At 32.7% G+C, this 13,476-nt stretch overlaps 1 protein-coding gene across 1 annotated transcript in view; it reads right to left on the minus strand.

Annotated features, from left to right (window-relative positions):
• The window catches only part of LOC142338071 (uncharacterized), a 63,064-nt gene that overhangs the window by 10,258 nt on the left and 39,330 nt on the right, over positions 1-13,476 (minus strand). Inside the window, exons 4-5 of the mRNA XM_075387704.1 lie at positions 7,568-7,749; positions 1,926-2,017 (exon numbers count right to left, since the gene is read on the minus strand). Of these exons, the coding sequence (XP_075243819.1) occupies positions 1,926-2,017; positions 7,568-7,749 (274 nt within the window). The remainder of the gene's footprint in view (positions 1-1,925; positions 2,018-7,567; positions 7,750-13,476) is intronic.

Below are 13,476 nucleotides of genomic sequence, written 5' to 3' on the forward strand. Positions count from 1 at the left end.
GAAAAAGAAGTCCCACCAGACAAAACAGTCTCAGACAAATTAGTGCCAGACAAAAAGCTCCGAGACAAAACTGTCCCAGACCAAAACAAACCGGGAAAAAGCAGTCTCAGACAAAGTACCCCGACAGATAAAACAGTCTCAGACAAAACTATCCCAGGCAAAACAGTCCCATTAAAAACAATTCCGGAAAAAGGTCCCCGAAAAAGCGTACCACAATACAAAACATAACCGACTAAACGTCGGAAGAATTGCTCTTGAACGACTAATGGGAGCTCTAATCAATTGCAGTCTGCTTCATTCGGGGGGGGGGAGAGCTTAAATGGGACTAAGAGTTCTATAGTGGGCTTCAAATAACCACATTAGAGGTTAACATATACCACTATTAAGATTTAAAGTAAAAAATGACACCAGTTTCGGCGCACTTTTCATTTGACTTTTAGTATTAAATTGCCGCCAATTGAGTTCAGCTGCTTGAAATTGTGATTGAGAGGGAATTTTAGATCACGCGAAATGCAAAAAGTCAAGGGCGTAAAAGTCAACTCGAAAAGTCAAAATTGTCAAGCAAAAATTTTGCATAAAAAAAGACACACACGTTTACAATAATTGCTATGAACTACGTTCAAGAGCAATTAAACAGTCTCCGACATTGTAGTCCCAAAAAACTGTCCCCGACAAAGCAGTCCCACCAGACAAAACAGTCTTGGACAAAACTATCCCACGCAAAACAGCTCCAGACACAGCACTCACAAAAAAAACTTTTCCAGACAAAAAAATTCTTAACAAAGAGTACCAAAAAAAAACAAAACAATCTCAGACCTAAACAAATAATAGTCCTCAACAAAACGGTCCCAGACAAAACAGTCCCAGACAAAATAATCACAGACATTAATAGTCACAGACAAAACAGTCCCAGAAACAACAGTTCCTTTAAAAACGATCCCAGAAAAAAGTCCCTGAGAAAGCGTCCCACAATACAAAACAGTCTCCAACATAACAGTCCCAGAAAAAACAAACCCTGAAAAGACAGTCTCAGACAAAACGGTCCCAGAGAAAACAAACGCAGGTAAAAGAATGCCAGACTAAACCGTCCATGACAAAACAGCTCCAGACAAAACTGTCCCAGGCAAAATAATCCAAAAAGTATCAGAGGCGATTCAGTTGTAACTAATAAGTTTAAGCTGCGTTTCATGCTCCAAATAAATCGTTTACGGAACGGCATATTGACAAGAAATGATTATTTACATTTTCTGAACATTTATTTAAATACATAGAATGCCCTCCAAAAGACTCCAGGGAAACCTATATGGATCGTTTTCAAGTGCATTGCATAGGACAATAACTACCAGGTCTATTCTAAAGAGGTCTATTTTAAAACTAATTTCAAAGCATCCGAGGTTTCAATGCATCCAAAAAATATCCGAGATCTCTGAGAACGTTTGTAATATACTGAAGTTTTATCACACTGTTTTTCGAGGCCTACCATTTGTTGTCTGTAAAAACTTTTTTCTAGTACAATATAACACGATCAGAATGTTTCCATCAAAAAACACTTTAATTTATTTGGTACCCTGAATAAAGGACTGACTATCTATGATCCGGGATTGCTCTAAAAATTTTGTGCATTTTTTCTCTCCTCCCAACTTTGAACTACACCAACTTTGAGCTATTTTAGCCATGAAGATCGTTTCTATCTCAGGTTGAAGTCCTCGTTCAAATGATCTATGAAAATACCAATCCAGACTATTTTTGCTTATGAAAATACCCAGGCAGACCAAAAATGCCTATGATCCAGACTTTGCCTCGATCAAAACTTTGGTGCGTTCATGTGCTCTCTCAAAAACGCTTATGAAAAGACCCGTCCAGACCAAAATCCGATATGATACAGACTTATATATTATGTGACAGACAATATATATTTCAGTAACCTTTGTCGGTGGAAGAGTTTTGGGGTCGAAATTTGAGTTGACGTCACATTTGCGTTTGTACCTCCGATACCACGTGTCCCAATTTGGCTTGTCTGCAAAGGGAAATTAGATAATATTAATTTTTATACATTTTTTTATTTGACATTGGAGATTTTGAAGCAGCAGTTGGCCAGAAACATGAAAGAATTAAATATTACAGAGATCATATTTCTACTCTCATTTCCTCTCTTTCAAAATGTTTTCAAATCTTCGACACAACAATTCATTCACCAAAAATTAAGAAGAAGAGAATAGAATTTGTTTCGAATTCGGAGATCCTTTCGAAAAAATGAAACTGTGAACTGGGAGGTTTAACAATGATTTAAAAATGACAAAATTGACTTTAAAAGTGTCGTAATTTATCTGTGAGTTATGAAAAAACCGTTCGATCTTTACCCAAAAACGGATATTTGTTCCGACCCATCTTAGTGAGACTGGAAGAACTGCATGCTCAACTCGTTTTTTGTTCAGTCAAATTTGGCCGATCGATATACTCATCGTAGAGAATTCTGAGTGGCATCATTAGAAAATCCATAGAGCGTAGAGTTTATGATCTAAAAGATTTGTTTGTGTTTCGTTGTTTCCAAGGCAGATGAAGTTTAAAATGCTGCGAACATTCTATTGAAATCCGCTGGTTTTATGCACGATTTTCAGAAATTTCGCTCACTTTTTGTCAATTTTGCTACAATCTGGTGAAATTGTTGATAAGAGTGATATTGGTTTGACTATAAACAAAACGCAGGATCACTGAATTGATTGATCCGACAATTTTAATTTCAATTTTGCTAAATTTGTCAAAATTCAGACCATTTTTAATCAAAAATGGCATAAAATGTAATTCATTATCACAATTTTTTTTTTCAAATTTGCCCCAACTAGAGCTCTAAAAACAGATGATTATTTTCCGAAAAACTCAAAAGGATCTAGTTTTAGTTCCTCTGACTGAAAGAGTATCCTGGATTTAAAATTTTGCGGGCTTTTTTGCTAACTTAGAATAATCTTTATCCAAAATACGTCCTTTATGTTTGATATAAGGTAGTTTGTGTTGCCTATTTATTTATTTTGGTAATATTTCAAAAACAATTACTCGTTATTAGTAAACGAGCTATAATGCCAAGGCAAGTTTTCACCTCCTAGTTTTTTGACAATCTTACGGTATTGAAGCAATGCCTTTTTAATAACCACTCTAGTGATTTTTGAGTTATTTTCTATGCTAAATACAGTAACGTTTCCTATCGAAGGTCAAGAGCTGACGACAATTATTTACGCAAAATGGAGGCCCGATGATCTTATATTACGTACTCTAGAAAATTTCTTCGCTTTTATGGCTCCGACATTGTATTTTTGAAAACATTAATTGAAAGTTTGCGTTTTGCTCATTACTCGCTCTTTTTGAATCACATGTCTCAGTACAACTGAAGAAAGTTCCAATCGTCTATTTTATATCATATAAGTAAACCTATATAATGCTTTCTCCAGATACCTAATAGCTCTTATAACTTTGAATATATTCGTTTCAAGAAAATTTTGATGAATTGTTGAACTTTGTATATGATTTTTGGAAGAAGCGTGTAAGGAAGCGCAATTGAACATGCATAATTTCTGTAACGAATAGCGTCAGCTACGAAACATTTTCTTTCAAAACACATTTGAGTTTTTGGTTTTACCTCTATTTGTCGTCCTCGTCATGTCCTGTATTTTGGGTGATGACATATTTGCGTGGTCTCCTCTGGAGTTACGAATTTATTTAATGATAGAGTCAATCTCTCATTCTGGAAAAAAACAATTAACTGTTTGAAGATTGCCCTATTTTGTTCTTCTTTTTTGACAACTTTTACCTTTATTTTATCATTTTATACAATTTTTTCACTCATTCACCTATTACTTTCGAACAGTATGTTCAATTTAGGAAGTTTTCTTTCTCAAAATTCAATTGGTGGACATCATTGCGCTTGAACGTTGAAAAATTTTACATTTTAGTTTATATGGTTTTATTTAGTTGAAAACGTATGATTTTCGAGAATTTTACCTTTAAAAATCAGTGGAATTTGTGAACTTTTCAATCCTTTGTCAACTTTTGGCCCTTTCTGTCAATTTTTAGCAATGTCTCATTAAAAACAAGTTGCAATTTTTTGCTAGAGATATCAATTCACTTACTTTGGCGGCGGACTTTTTATATAATTGTTTTATAGCTGTGATATTTCCAGTTTTCCTGAAAAGTTTGTGATATCCGATTATGATCTTTTCTGAGCTATTTTTTCTTGTCACCTTACAATTTTTCTTACTGTCCCCATTAGTTATGAGGAAAAACAGCATTTGAACAGATACATTCAAAAATTAGATGATATTTTATGATGCTAACGGCTTCAACGCCGTTTTTCCCAAAGTTCATTGAAATTTTGACATTTGGATCTATTTGCCTTTTTTCGTTTTCATATGATTTCTGCTGGATACTGGCAGGTCTCAATAGCTTCCTATGCCTATGAAAGTACAAACGGCTTGAATAATGATTTCAGCTGTTCTCTTATGGTTTCGTCGTCTTTGAAGTTAACCGTTTTCAAAAATATGAAAGCATTTTCAAACTTTGTCTCCTTTCCTTTTTGTTGACTAGTTGTCGTCCTTGTCATGTCCTGTATTTTGGATGATGACACATCTGCGTGTTGTCTTCTGGATTTGTAAATAAAATCATTTAATGATTAAGTCAACCCATCGTTTTGAAAAAAAAATACTTTACTCTTTGAACGGTTCCCTAATTTGTTCTTCTTTTTGACCCCTTTTACCATAATCGTATCATTTAAAACATTTTCGAGAAGTATGTTCATTTTAGGAAGTTCTTTTTCTCTACCTCAAATGGTAGACATTTTGCACTTGAACGTTGACAACTTTTACCTTTTAATTTATATGGTTTTTAGTTGAAATCGTATGATTGTTATGACCATCTATAAAATTACTTTTAAAAAAGAGTGGAATTTTGAACATTGCCATCTTGGGTCGGTTTTTTGATATTTTTGTAAATTTTTATCTTTGTCTCGGTAAACACAAGTTGAATCCTTTTTCTAGAGAGATAAATTCACCAATGTTAGTAGTTAGTTTTTTATATTTTTGTTTTATAGCTGTATTATTTCCATTTTTCCTAAAATTTTTGCAATGTCCGGTTTTGACCATTTTGAGCATTCTTCTTGTCAAATTACAATGTCAATGACTGTCTCCATTTATTCTGTGGAATCACAGCCAAAAATACATATATTGTAAGGTTCAGTGATAGTTTGTAATGCTACTGGCTTTAACGCCGTTTTTCTCAAAATCTATCGAACTTTTGTTTTTGTAACTATTTTTCTTTTTTTGTTTTCATATGATATGTTCTGGAACCTGACAAGTCGCAATAGCTTCCTATGCCTATGAAGGTACAAAAAGGCCTGAATAATGATTTCAGCTATTTCCTGATGGCTTTGTCGTCTTTGAATTTTTCTTTTTTCTTTTTGAACTTTTTCTTTTTTCTTTTTTGATGAGTTGTTATCTAGTGTGATTAAAAAATAGTTTCATATGTTTTTAACGAGTACAAAAAGTTTTTCTGGTGATATTTAGAGGTTTACTTTATGTTTTTGCTGATGCTACATAACTTTTGTCTGGCTATATCAGATTATTTTTTTGACTTTGTCAGTAAATGTTTTTTTAAAAAGTAGATAATGAGATTTTTTGTAATCAAAGTTTGTTTTTGTTATTTGATTTTTATGTATCTTTTCTCCTGGTTTCAAAAACGGCCATTCTACTTGGCTCTCCATGGCCACTTTGTTTTGTTTATTGTTTCTCTACTGACTGATATCATTGGCTTCATAGGAATCTAAAAAAGAGTTTATCTAATATTTTTAATTGAAATCTGATTTCTGCTGTTACCTTGCCGTTTTTTTTATTTTTAATCTCTTTAATGACTAGAGTCAACTACAAAACTTTTTTTCAAAATATATTTGAGTTTTTGGTTGTATCTCTAACTGTCGTCCTTGTCATATCCTGTATTTTGGATGATGAATTATCTGCGTGATGTCCTCTGCAATTTCAACAGATATATTCAAAAATTATGCAATTTTTTAATGCTAACGGCTTCAACGCAATTTTTCCTTCAGGTTATTGAAATTTTGTTGATTTTTGGATCTATTTGCTTTTTTCGTTTTCATATGTTTCCTTCTGGATCCTGACAGGTCTCAATAGCTTCTTATGCCTATGAAGGTACAAAAGGGGCTTATTAATATTTTCAGCTAAGTTCTGATGGTTTTATAGCTTTGAAGATGAATGTTTTCAATCCATTTTGAAACATTGTCTCTTCTTTTACTTGTTCTCTAGTGTCATTAAGAACCAGATTCATATGTTTTAAAGAAGTACAAAAAGACTTTTCTGATGATATTTAAAAATTTACCGTATGTTTTGGCTAATGCTATATAGTTTTTTGTCTGGATATATCAGATTCTTCTTTGACTTTGCCTGTAAATTTTTTTTGAAAAGTAGATAGTGAGTTTTGTTTCTAATCAACGGTTTTTTTGTTAATTGATTATTTATGTATCTTTTCTCCTAGTTTCAATAACGGCCGGTCTACTTGGCTCTCCACGACTATTTTGTTTTATTTATTGTTTTTCTACTGACTGATATCATTGGCTTCCTAGGGACCTAAAAAAGAGTTCATCTAGTATCTTTTAGTTTGAAATCTGATTGTTATTGTGAGCTTGCTGAATTTTTATTCATGTTTTTCTCAAACTCTTACCGCTCTCCATCATGTGCAGGTCTCATATGCTTTGAAGTGCAGTACAACTTGATTTGTTTAATTAGGTTATATCGGACGCTGTTTTGATTTTTTTAAGTGTTTTTTGAATTAGATTTTGCGTTTGACCATAATTATTTTTTGTTGCTGCTGTTGTTTTGCTTTGTTGCGTGTCTTGTTTGGTAAAATTATTGATTGCAAACATCATCGGCTCTCAAATGCAGCGTCTTTAAATTTATTTAGTGATTTGCCTTTGAAACAATTTCCTTACTGATTTACCTATTATTTTCGAACAGTATGTTCATTTTTTGGAAATTTTCTTTCTCTTCCTCATTTCGTAGACCTTTATGCGAAAAATGTGGATGAGTGGGTGGGAAAATTTTGTGCAAACGGACATTATCGAACCTCCTTTTAAGTCTTTGCTCGCAACTTAACGTTGAACTTGACATTGCTCAACATTTTGATCAAATTCAACGGTAAAAAATAAAGTACACAAAATTAACTGTAAAAAAATTATATAGCTCTGATCACTTGGCAAATAGCTGTTTTAGCAAGCAGATCTTTTGTATCTCTATCCACGGATAAGTGTTTCAATTATCCGATACCATTATTGCGCCTGTTTTGTGAGAAATTACTCAAGACGTAATTTCATTCGATCAGCAATATGGAGTTTTAATACCAAACTAGTAGTTTGAGAGACTTAAATGCAATTATTTACCAATTATGTTTTCTTTGGTTTCTGCCTTATTAGTATTTTGATGACGTTTTTACACGTGCGAGAATATATAATCGCTAAATTCAAGCTAATCGCCAATAAAGAAACGATCTTTCCTAAACAGGTATATAGACTCACCGGATGGGTTGCTATCCACATCCATGACGAGTGCCCCAATCACAATGAAGCAGATGACATTGTATATGAAACAGAAGATAGCCCACCAGAGGGGTCTGGACAACTGGGTGTGAACATAGTACTGAGCTATCAACACTGCAACCAACCCCACTGAACTCTGTAGGAACAGACCCCAACGCGAACTGAACACAATTATTAAGTCTGATTAGAGCTTAGATTGTGAACGAAGCTCTGGTTGCATTATGTTGTGGACCTCGGGCAGAGGTTTCATCCTTACTTCAACTTTAATTACCAAAGATAAGAGTGCAGTGCCTTTCTTTCACTTCTTGCACCCATAATAAGCGGAGAACCAGGCGTTAAAATTCTAATTTTTAAAATCTTTCCACACTTTTCCAGCTATTTTTGGAGAATAGTCCTCGGTCCTAGATCCCTTTCCCGTTTTATTGCCCCTAACCCAAAAAAGGGTCTCATTTTTGTCGTTGTCTTCAATCTGGGAGCTCAACTCAAAAAGGCTATAAAGAATTTGCAAGGTTCAGAGGCAATAAAAAAGTAAGGCAAGAAGAAGTCGTCTTGTAGCATCAAAACATTTTATTTTAAACTCTGAAGTCAAAGAGAGGTTGAAGCAAGTAGGTTGAAGTCCGAGATCAAAACAGCTTCTCGTCAGAGTAAATCTGAGCGTTAAGGGGGGATATAAGCTCATATTTACAAACGGAGTTAAATATTCTTTGTCAGGAAACATTCTTAGACAATCTTCTTTGCCTCCCTGTAAGCCATAAAAGTTTCTTGAGACTAATTGATATTCAAAATTGATTAAGAATCTTGAGAACAGGAAAAAATCATATAGGATTTTAAAAGTACTGCCAAGAACCATATATGCTCTGCATATGGTTGCTAGAAAAGCTAACATTTGAAACATTAACTTTTGATAGATGAGGTAAGTAGAATTGTAGATTTTCTTGTCCCCATATAGAAAGGGGTTTAATTTATACAATCAACCACCATTTAACGTTAAGAAAACATACTGTTTTAATCTAAAACACATGAAGTTTTTATACAAAACTACCAAATTAAAGTTAATTTTCCAATTAAGAACAACCTCAAAGATTCGATTTTCTAGAATTATTTAAAAAAAAACATATTTTTTTCTGCTACTTGTTTCTTCGATTTTTCGTGGCGTTTATGATTTCTATTGCTGCTTTGTGCTTTAAATTGTTATTGTTCCGACCCCACTTTAGTGGGGAGGAGGAACTATATAATCAACTGAGTTGTTTTTTTTGTTCAGTCAGTCATTGTGACTGGTATCATTGAAAAGCCCGTCCAGCGTAGAATACGGAATTAAAAATATTTTTTCGATTTTCGTTTTTTACTGGGAGTTATCGAGGTTTAAAGTTTTGTGAACATTCGACTGTTTTTGTTCACATTTTCAGTAATTTTTGCTAAAATTTGGCACAATTTCGCTAATATAGTTCAAAATAAGTTGAAATTTTTAACGGCATAGTGTTGCTGTTACCGTTTGAGAGAGAAGAGCGGTGCTGAATAGTTTGATTGAAGTTTTTTTTGGCTAAAATTTTTGATAAAATTTTCAAAATTGAAACTTTTTTCATCAAAAATAGCACAAAATATGCTTTTTTGGTCCACTTCGTTAAAGTTTGCCAGAGTTAGTGACTTAGAAACCTTAAAACAGACTCCTTAACCTAAAAAACAGCGCTAGTTGCAATTAGGCGCCGTATGAAAGTCTTCTGGAAACTTTGCCGTTTTTGCAGATTTCTCTCGATAATTATACAAAATGCATCGTCCTTTTTATTAATATTTGAAAAATTCCACGCAACAATTGGTCTATATCGCAAACACTTGTTCGGTTTGCTGGGCGGGGCACAAAATCAAGAAGAGTTTCGACAATATCATGGATTCTTAGAATCAGAAACTTTTAGGTTTTTATTTTGATGCTGCCCTTTTTCAAAATATTTTGCTTTTGTTTTTTTAGTGTTAAATACTGACAATTTTTTTTCACGGCTCCGCTAAAGATCGCCCCAATTTACGTACATTTGAAGCTAAGTGTAGATATAGTTTGTTTTCAGAGAACAAAAGGGTTTTATGGCTTTGGGGAAGAGTATATATAAAATTTAACTGAATTCTTGTCTTTTGCCTTCAATTATTATTCTTTTGGCAATCTGAATTTTAAGTTTAACCACTCAACGACCTAAATTTGATCCTCAAGAGGTGCACGTGGACCTTTTCTATTCATTCGGTTGTTACCTAATGTCACTCATGTTATTGAATGTATTTGTTTTAGGGAAATTTCTGTTATTTTTTCAACTTGTCATTTTTTATAATATTTTAGTCAACATTTTGTAAATTCTCATTAAGTACAGCTCGATCTCTCCTCCGTATAGAAGACAAGCTAATTTTAGGCCGATTTGTTTAACAGAAGGTTTTCTTGATTTTGGTACTACGAGTTTTCATTCAAATTTTTCTGATTTTTGTGCATAATTTCCCATTTTTGCTGTTGTTTTTGTTTTTTTGGTAAATTCTAACATTATTCAAAGATCGAACTGAAAAAAACGTTACAACATGTTAAACTGAACATCTTTTTGTTTTCATAAAATATGGTTTGAAGGGCTGCGACACCGTTCTCTTGCAGAAATCGGTAGAGTTTTTTAATTTCGCCCTTTATTTGTTGTTAATTTTTGTTGTCATTTGCCAAATATTGTGTAATTAAAGGTCTCAGTGGCCAACTATAGATAAAAAAATGAACTTAACAACTTATACCGGTAAATAGCTAATGGTTGTTTTGACTTTCGAATTAAATTTCTAAGAAAAAGAGTAATAGTATTCTTCAAATTATCCCTTTTTGTTCTGGTTTGCGTTTTTTTTCGTACTATAAAATGTTGTATCATTTTCGTAAAATAGCCTCATTATTTAGAGCCCTTTTTAAAGTTTTGTTGAATCTAAAAATAATTTTCTGTTGTTTAAACTTCTCAAATGATGTCTTCAGGGCTTACACAATTTGTTACAGAAGAGTTTTAGGAAGTTTAGGTACGTTTCAGATTTTGTGGTTCTTTTGTTGTCATTTTGTGATAGTCGTTTTACAAAAAGACGTTATGTTGGTCAAAGCAGACGCAAATGTTACATTCTCGCGGTTAATATCTCATAAATTTAATGGCTTCAATGCTGTGGTTTTGTAAAGTTGTTTGTGAAAATAATTAGTTCAGCTTGTATTTAATGTTATTTTATAGTCTTATGATTTAGTCGTTTTTTGCAGATTTGTCTCGATAATTAAACAAAATGCATCGTTTTTTTATTAATATTTGAAGAATTCCACGCAACAATTGGTCTAATTCGCAAACACTTGGAACACTTGGTCGGTTTGCTGGGCGCGCGACAAAATCAAGAAGAGGTTCGACAATATCATGGATTCTTAGAATCAGAAACGTTTTGGTTTTTATTTCGATGCTGCCTTTTTTCAAAATATTTTGTTTTTGTTTTTATAGTGTCAATTACTGACAAAATTTTTTATTCACGGCTCCTTTAATGATCGCCCTAACTTAACTAATTTACGTAAATTTGAGGCCAAATGTAGATATAGTTTGTTTTCACAAAACCAAAGGGTTTTTATGGCTTTGAGGAAGAATTTAACTGAATTTTTGTCTATTTCCTTCAATTATTATTGTTTTGGCAGTCTGAATGTTAAGTTTAACCACTCAAAGACCTAAATTTATTCCTCAAGAGGTGCACGTGAAACTTTTCTAATCATTCGGTTGGTACCTATTGTCACTTATGTTATTGAATGTATTTGTCTTAGGGAAATTTCTGTTATTTTATGAACTTGTCATTTTTTATAATATTTTAGTCAACATTTTGTAAATTCTCATTAAGTACAGCTCGATCTCTCCTCCGTATAGAAGACAAACTAATTTTAGGCCGATTTGTTTAACAGAAGGTTTTCTTGATTTTGGTACTACGAGTTTTCATTCAAATTTTTCTGATTTTTGTGCATAATTTCCCATTTTTGCTGTTGTTTTTGTTTTTTTGGTAAATTCTAACATTATTCAAAGATCGAACTGAAAAAAACGTTACAACATGTTAAACTGAACATCTTTTTGTTTTCATAAAATATGGTTTGAAGGGCTGCGACACCGTTCTCTTGCAGAAATCGGTAGAGTTTTTTAATTTCGCCCTTTATTTGTTGTTAATTTTTGTTGTCATTTGCCAAATATTGTGTAATTAAAGGTCTCAGTGGCCAACTATAGATAAACAAATGAACTTAACAACTTATACCGGTAAATAGCTAATGGTTGTTTTGACTTTCGAATTAAATTTCTAAAAAAAAAGAGTAATAGCATTCTTCAACTTATCCCTTTTTGTTCTGGTTTGCGTTTTTTCGTATTATACAATGTTGTATCATTTTTGTAAAATAGCCTCATTTTTTAGAGCCCTTCTTAATGTTTTGTTGAATCAAACAATAATTTTCTGTTGTTTAAACGTTTCAAATGATGTCTTCAGTGCTTAGACAATTTGTTTCAGAATAGTTTTGTGAAATTTATGCACTTTTCAGATTTAGTGGTTCTTTTGTTGTCATTTTGTGATAGTCGGTTTACAAAAAGACGTTATGGTGGTCAAAGGAGACACAAATGTTATATTCTCGCGGTTAACGTCTTATAAATTTAATGGCTTCAAAACTGTGGATTTGTAAAGTTGTTTGTGAAAATTATTAGTTCAGCTTGTATTTAGTGTTGTTTTATAGTCTTATGATTTAGTCGTTTTTTGCAGATTTTTCTCGATAATTAAAAAAAATGCATCGTTCTTTTTATTAATATTTGAAGAATTCCACGCAAAAACTGGTCTAATTCGCAAACACTTGGAACACTTGGTCGGTTTGCTGGGCGAGCGACAAAATCAAGAAGAGGTTTGACAATATCATGGATTCTTAGAATCAGAAACGTTTCGGTTTTTATTTTGATGCTGCCTTTTTTCAAAATACTTTGTTTTTGTTTTTATAGTGTCAATTACTGACAAAATTTTTTATTCTGGGCTCCTTTAATGATCGCCCTAACTTAACTAATTTACGTAAATCTGAGGCCAAATGTAGATGTAGTTTGTTGTCACAGAACCAAAGGGTTTTTATGGCTTTGAGGAAGAGTTTAACAGAATTTTTGTCTTTTGCCTTCAATTATTATTGTTTTGGCAGTCTGAATTTTAAGTTTAACCACTCAAAGACCTAAATTTATTCCTCAGGAGGTGCACGTGAAACTTTTCTAATCATTCGGTTGGTACCTATTGTCACTTATGTTATTGAATGTATTTGTCTTAGGGAAATTTCTGTTATTTTATGAACTTGTCATTTTTTATAATATTTTAGTCAACATTTTGTAAATTCTCATTAAGTACAGCTCGATCTCTCCTCCGTATAGAAGACAAACTAATTTTAGGCCGATTTGTTTAACAGAAGGTTTTCTTGATTTTGGTACTACGAGTTTTCATTCAAATTTTTCTGATTTTTGTGCATAATTTCCCATTTTTGCTGTTGTTTTTGTTTTTTTGGTAAATTCTAACATTATTCAAAGATCGAACTGAAAAAAACGTTACAACATGTTAAACTGAACATCTTTTTGTTTTCATAAAATACTGTTTGAAGGGCTGCGACACCGTTCTCCTGCAGAAATTGGTAGAGCTTTTTAATTTTGCCCTTTATTTGTTGTTAATTTTTGTTGTCATATGGCAACGATTGTGTAATTAAAGGTCTCAGTGGTCAACCATAGATAAACAAATGGACTTAACCTTGATACCGGTAAATAGCTAATGGTTGTTTTGACTTTCGAATTAAATTTCTAAAAAAAAGAGTAATAGCATTCTTCAATTTATCCCTATTTGTTCTGGTTTGCGTTTTTTTCGTATTAAACATGTTGTAT

The sequence above is a fragment of the Convolutriloba macropyga genome, chromosome 4 (assembly GCF_964194025.1).
Source record: "Convolutriloba macropyga chromosome 4, txConMacr16.3, whole genome shotgun sequence".
Taxonomy (NCBI): Eukaryota; Metazoa; Xenacoelomorpha; order Acoela; family Convolutidae; genus Convolutriloba; species Convolutriloba macropyga.